Source organism: Phragmites australis, chromosome 21 (genome assembly GCF_958298935.1).
Source record: "Phragmites australis chromosome 21, lpPhrAust1.1, whole genome shotgun sequence".
NCBI lineage: Eukaryota > Viridiplantae > Streptophyta > Magnoliopsida > Poales > Poaceae > Phragmites > Phragmites australis.
This window is the reverse complement of record NC_084941.1, coordinates 15,463,472-15,468,458: the sequence shown is the minus strand read 5'-3', so window position 1 is coordinate 15,468,458 and position 4,987 is coordinate 15,463,472. Positions and strand designations below refer to the sequence as shown.

The 4,987-nt window shown below is 45.1% G+C and overlaps 1 protein-coding gene across 1 annotated transcript; it reads left to right on the top strand.

Moving 5' to 3' along the window:
- Nucleotides 1-1,051: 1,051 nt before the first annotated feature.
- Nucleotides 1,052-3,775, top strand: LOC133904078 (endo-1,4-beta-xylanase 4-like). Its single transcript, XM_062345551.1, has 5 exons — nt 1,052-1,094; nt 1,268-1,314; nt 1,951-2,200; nt 2,287-2,453; nt 2,546-3,775. Exons 2-5 carry the CDS (start codon nt 1,273-1,275, stop codon nt 3,773-3,775), a joined length of 1,689 nt encoding a protein of 562 aa, XP_062201535.1. The 5' UTR covers nt 1,052-1,094; nt 1,268-1,272.
- Nucleotides 3,776-4,987: the final 1,212 nt, after the last annotated feature.

Below are 4,987 nucleotides of genomic sequence, written 5' to 3'. Positions count from 1 at the left end.
AACTTAAAATATAATTTTAAAGTAGCAACAAGGAAACAAATGCTAGCTATCTTTTTTGTGATTGAAAAAAGAAAAATGGTATTACCAAGTGATTGGTCTGTTTTAGTAGTTCGGGGTTAAGTGAGATGAAGAAAAATTTAAGGGTAATCTTGATAAGTGAAAAACTTTGTAGAAGTAAAATATTTTCCTAGTTTTAATAGAAATGGTAAATAAAAGGTATATATCTAGCATGTGAATATGCATGGGTTGACAAGTAAAAATGTAGATGTACAAAACCACAATGAGATGATTAATTTCAATTCGCATGTAGATCTGTTGCATCCATGCAGTCATTTTGCTATGAAATTGTCATAGATCTTAACATGCGTGGCCAATTTAACTCTTGAGACATGAAAATGCATAGAAACACATTATAAAATATATCTTAACAAAGAGCATTGTGCCTTTTGTCATCGCATAAAATTTTAACTTAAAACACTGCTTTAAAAAAAAGGAGAAACAAAAGGAACATGTTTTTTTTTTCGATATGAAAAAGACATGTTATTAAAGGATGAAGTGACCCATTTATTAGTACACACAGGTGAGGTGAAAATAGTTTTAAGGGTTATCCGGACAACTGAAAAACACGACTGAAGTTTTAATTGAAATGATAAACAATTATTATACTACAAAAGGTATATATCTAGCCCGTGCATATTCAATTGTTGGCAACTAGATGTAAAAAAATTTATGCAGAAAAGCATGACGGCAGATTTCAAATTGGAAGAATCTCTGTTGAAGCATGCATGGATTCAGTCAGTTTTCTACGAAGTTACATATAATACACAAGCCTATAAATAACCTCACTCAGCATAGCATCCACACATTTTGCGACTGTCTTTGTGTTTTACCTCTTCTTTCGCTAAGTAATACTACTGGTTCAAAGTAAAAGATACACCACTCTTTGCCCAAGTTGTACCCCTCAGTCTGTGCCTATATAATCGTGTCTCTCCATTAACTGGATCATCTCGTCACTAGTAGCTGAGAGAAACACAAAATGATGGTTCTCACGGAGAACCTGGTGCTATCTTTGATATGCATTGCTTTGTTCCAAGGTTTGCTGATCTAAGTCTGTTGTTATTGATCGATCTCTGTGTGGATTGTTTTCCAACGCAAGAATTGTGTTTTCCTCTTCTCTGGATTCTGTGTCACATTGCCACACCTTTTGTTGTTCTTTGGTAATATAATTTTCACAAGAAACATGCTAATATATGTCTTTTTGATGTAGGGTGCATGGTCCAGTCTGTAGAATATGATCATACATCAAGCATTGAGGCAAGCATTGTTATTTCATCTCTCTATATCAATCTCTTAAGAAAAGCTACAAATTATCAATGATATCTATTGGCAAAATTTAGAAGTCAACTTTTCTTAACCAAGAAAAGTATTGAGAATATTTTTTTTTCTTTGGAGTCACTGCCACAGTCCGTAAAGTGTAGCTTTGTCAAACATTTTCTCTTGGAATATATTTATAAAATAAAAGAAATTTACAATATTATGAAATAATTTTCAATACTAATGGATACATATGGTTTTTATATTTACTGTTTAGCCAAATTTGAATTCGCAGTGTACAACGCAAGTCTTCTTTAATTTTCAAGAATACATTTTAGAAAATATAAATCTGATCCAACCTATGTACCGTTTGATGCACACAACCATGTTCATTATTACATCAATTTCAGCCCTAAGCTAAAAGTTCAAAAGAGCAATAAATAAATAAATAAGATATCATCCAACACTAAGTCAATATTACTTTAGAACACATAAGAAAATTCAATCGTCGTATTATTTTGTTATTAACTTCTCTAAGAGTGCAAACGGTCTTAGCGGGCAACTGATTGATGTAACAGTCCGGTTGAAAAGGTCAAATGAACATATATTGTTCTTATTTGTCCCCACACTCTGCAGTGCCTTCGCGACCCAATGAAGCCCCTGTACAACGGTGGCATCATCCAGAACAGTGAGTTCAACAACGGTCTGATGGGATGGTCGACGTACCGGAACATAAAGGCGGGCGTAAGCAGCTCCCCGTCCGGCAACAAGTTTGCCGTGGTGCAAGGCCCTGGTGGCTCCCTATCCAGCAGCGGCAACGTCCTGCCGTCCCACAGCGTCTACCAGAGGGTCCAGATGCAGAGCGACACCCACTACTCGCTGTCCGGTACGTGCGATGAGACCAACCGAGCAGCACGCCTTCCTGTATGCATTCAGTGTTCATCTTCCTGATCCGTGCCTCCTGCTGCGTAGCATGGCTGCAAGTGTCGGCCGGCACGGCCCACGTGAAGGCTGTCGTCAAGGCCCCCAACGGCGAGCGCATCACCGCCGGTGCCGTCGCTGCCCAATCCGGCTGCTGGAGCATGATCAAGGGAGGCATGACCGGCTACTCTTCCGGACCCGGAGAGGTCTTCCTCGAGGTATAACGTACATTGCAATAACAGCTGAACACAACGCTCGCGCATGTTTGCCGTCGTTGTTTAAACTACACGTACGCCTCTGTGACGTGCAGAGCGATGCCCCTGTGGACATCTGGGTGGACAGCGTTTCGCTGCAGCCTTTCACCTTCGACGAATGGGACGCCCACACCCGTTTCTCCGCCAACAAGACCCGGAGGAGCACTGTCAAAATAGTCGCGAAGGGCCCCGACGGCCAGCCTATGGCGAACGCCAACGTGAGCATCGAGCTCCTCCGGGCCGGGTTCCCGTTCGGCAACACAATGACGAAGGAGATCCTCAACCTCCCGGCATACGAGAAGTGGTTCACGTCACGGTTCAGCTATGCAACCTTCGAGAACGAGATGAAGTGGTACAGCACAGAGTGGAGCCAAAACCAAGAAGACTACCGTGTCTCCGACGCAATGCTGAAGCTCGCGCAGAAGTACGGCATTAAGGTGCGCGGGCACAACGTGTTCTGGGATGACCAAAACTCGCAAATGAGGTGGGTAAGGCCGTTGAATCTGGACCAACTCAAGGCAGCAATGCAGAAGCGGCTTAAGTCCATCGTGTCACGCTACGCCGGCAAGGTGATCCACTGGGACGTCGTGAACGAGAACCTCCACTTCAACTTCTTCGAGAGCAAGCTCGGCCCTAGCGCGTCGGCCCAAATCTACCAGCAAGTTGGACAGATCGACCACAACGCCATCCTTTTCATGAACGAGTTCAACGTGCTGGAGCAGCCCTACGACCCAAACGCCGTGCCAAGCAAGTACATCGCCAAGATGAACCAGATCCGCAGCTACCCCGGGAACGGTGGGCTCAAGCTCGGCGTCGGTCTCGAGAGCCACTTCTCCACGCCCAACATTCCCTACATGAGGGGAGCGCTGGACACGCTCGCCAAGCTTAAGCTGCCCATGTGGCTGACCGAGGTGGACGTCGTCAAGGGCCCCAACCAGGTGAAGTACCTGGAGCAGGTGCTGAGGGAAGGGTACGGCCACCCGGCTGTCAACGGCATGATCATGTGGGCGGCGTGGCACGCCAACGGCTGCTACGTGATGTGCCTCACGGACAACAACTTTAAGAACCTCCCCGTCGGCAGCCTCGTCGACAAGCTGATTGCCGAGTGGAAGATGCACCGCACGGTTGCCACCACCGATGAGAAGGGCGTGGTCGGGCTTGACCTGCCCCACGGTGAATACAACTTCACTCTGACTCACCGGTCTCTCAAGGCCGCCACCATCCACAACGTGAGGGTGGACGCCACGTCATCTGCCTCGGACCATGCAATCACCATCATGGCTTAACAAATTTGACGTCTGCGAGCTATTTAGTTTTTCTTTGTGAATAATTGGATGCGAAGAAACGCGATTGACCGGTGATATATGTGATAATGCCGATTTGTGAATAATTAATTACTATCACTGAACGTGTCATCTATCGGCACCTACCAAGTCTTTCACTATTTTCTACTGATACAATTGAAATTCCTAAATGTTTGCCATTGAACAATTGATGAGCATTTATATAATGCAACTATTTGAATTTTGGTTTGACATATTGTAAACAGTATTCCCAACAAAATCAACATGGTAGCAAATCCAGAAACCTGGACTGTCCATCCTCCTCCATTGGACGGTCCGGTGCTCCCGGATTCGTCCGTACCATATCGCCTTGAGCCCGAGCATTTGAGGGGAGCTGGGAACGTTCACGAAGCATCGTACCACTGTCTCCCATAGTGCGTCGAACATCTCCTCCGTCCCTACGGTAGTTCAGTCCCACCTGCCCCCTACGGTAGTTCGCAACCACCTGCCCCCTCACGTTGCTCCCATCTCCACTGGCGCCGCTCGCTGATAGAAAAGTATACTCATCTAAAACACATACACATTAGCCCTAACAACAGACACATCTAATTGCGGAAGCGTAAGAACTGACCATTTGTCGGTAATGCCATCGGATGAGGTTGAAAAGTGGGATCACATTGGTGTAGTTGAAGTAGGGGTGATGGCTGGCAGTGGCGTCGGTCTTCGCTCCGTTGGTAGCGCCCTAACAATCGTGTTAGAGTTTTTAGGTATTGGGGGAGAAGCAGACCCTTGCGTCCAAAAAACTTAATCACGTAGGTGCCGGCTCCCCCCTTTTTATTGTTGCGCTGCACGGAATAGGACCGAAACCAAAAGTTGGTTTCCGCCTCCGATCAAGGCGCGTGTATGTGGGCCTAGCCCCCTTAGAGTTCAGCATGTTTGTTAGCTGAGATCAACCAACATTCTCCCCCTTGATCGTAAAAGCTAACATCATAAGCCCACTCTCAATAAATTAGCATACTAAGGTAAACGATTACAATGGCTAATTAAATGCCACTGAAACCCATAAACCTATAGTACACTATTTCATCTTGAAATGGAAATTAATTATTCCTAATGGGAGTTGGTTTGCATTATGGTCTTCTTATCCAGAATCATAGGTTTTCCAATAACCCCATGCTGGCAATATGATCACGAAAAATATGGGTGGCAAGCCTT

What these genes read in the sequence shown, in the direction of transcription:
- LOC133904078 (XM_062345551.1), top strand. Translation starts at nt 1,273, where the DNA reads ATGGTCCAGTCTGTAGAATATGATCATACATCAAGCATTGAG. An exon ending in CACCCACTACTCGCTGTCCG is followed by an intron (nt 2,201 to 2,286) that starts GTACGTGCGATG and finishes CCTGCTGCGTAG; the next exon opens with CATGGCTGCAAGTGTCGGCC. An exon ending in CCGGAGAGGTCTTCCTCGAG is followed by an intron (nt 2,454 to 2,545) that starts GTATAACGTACA and finishes TGTGACGTGCAG; the next exon opens with AGCGATGCCCCTGTGGACAT.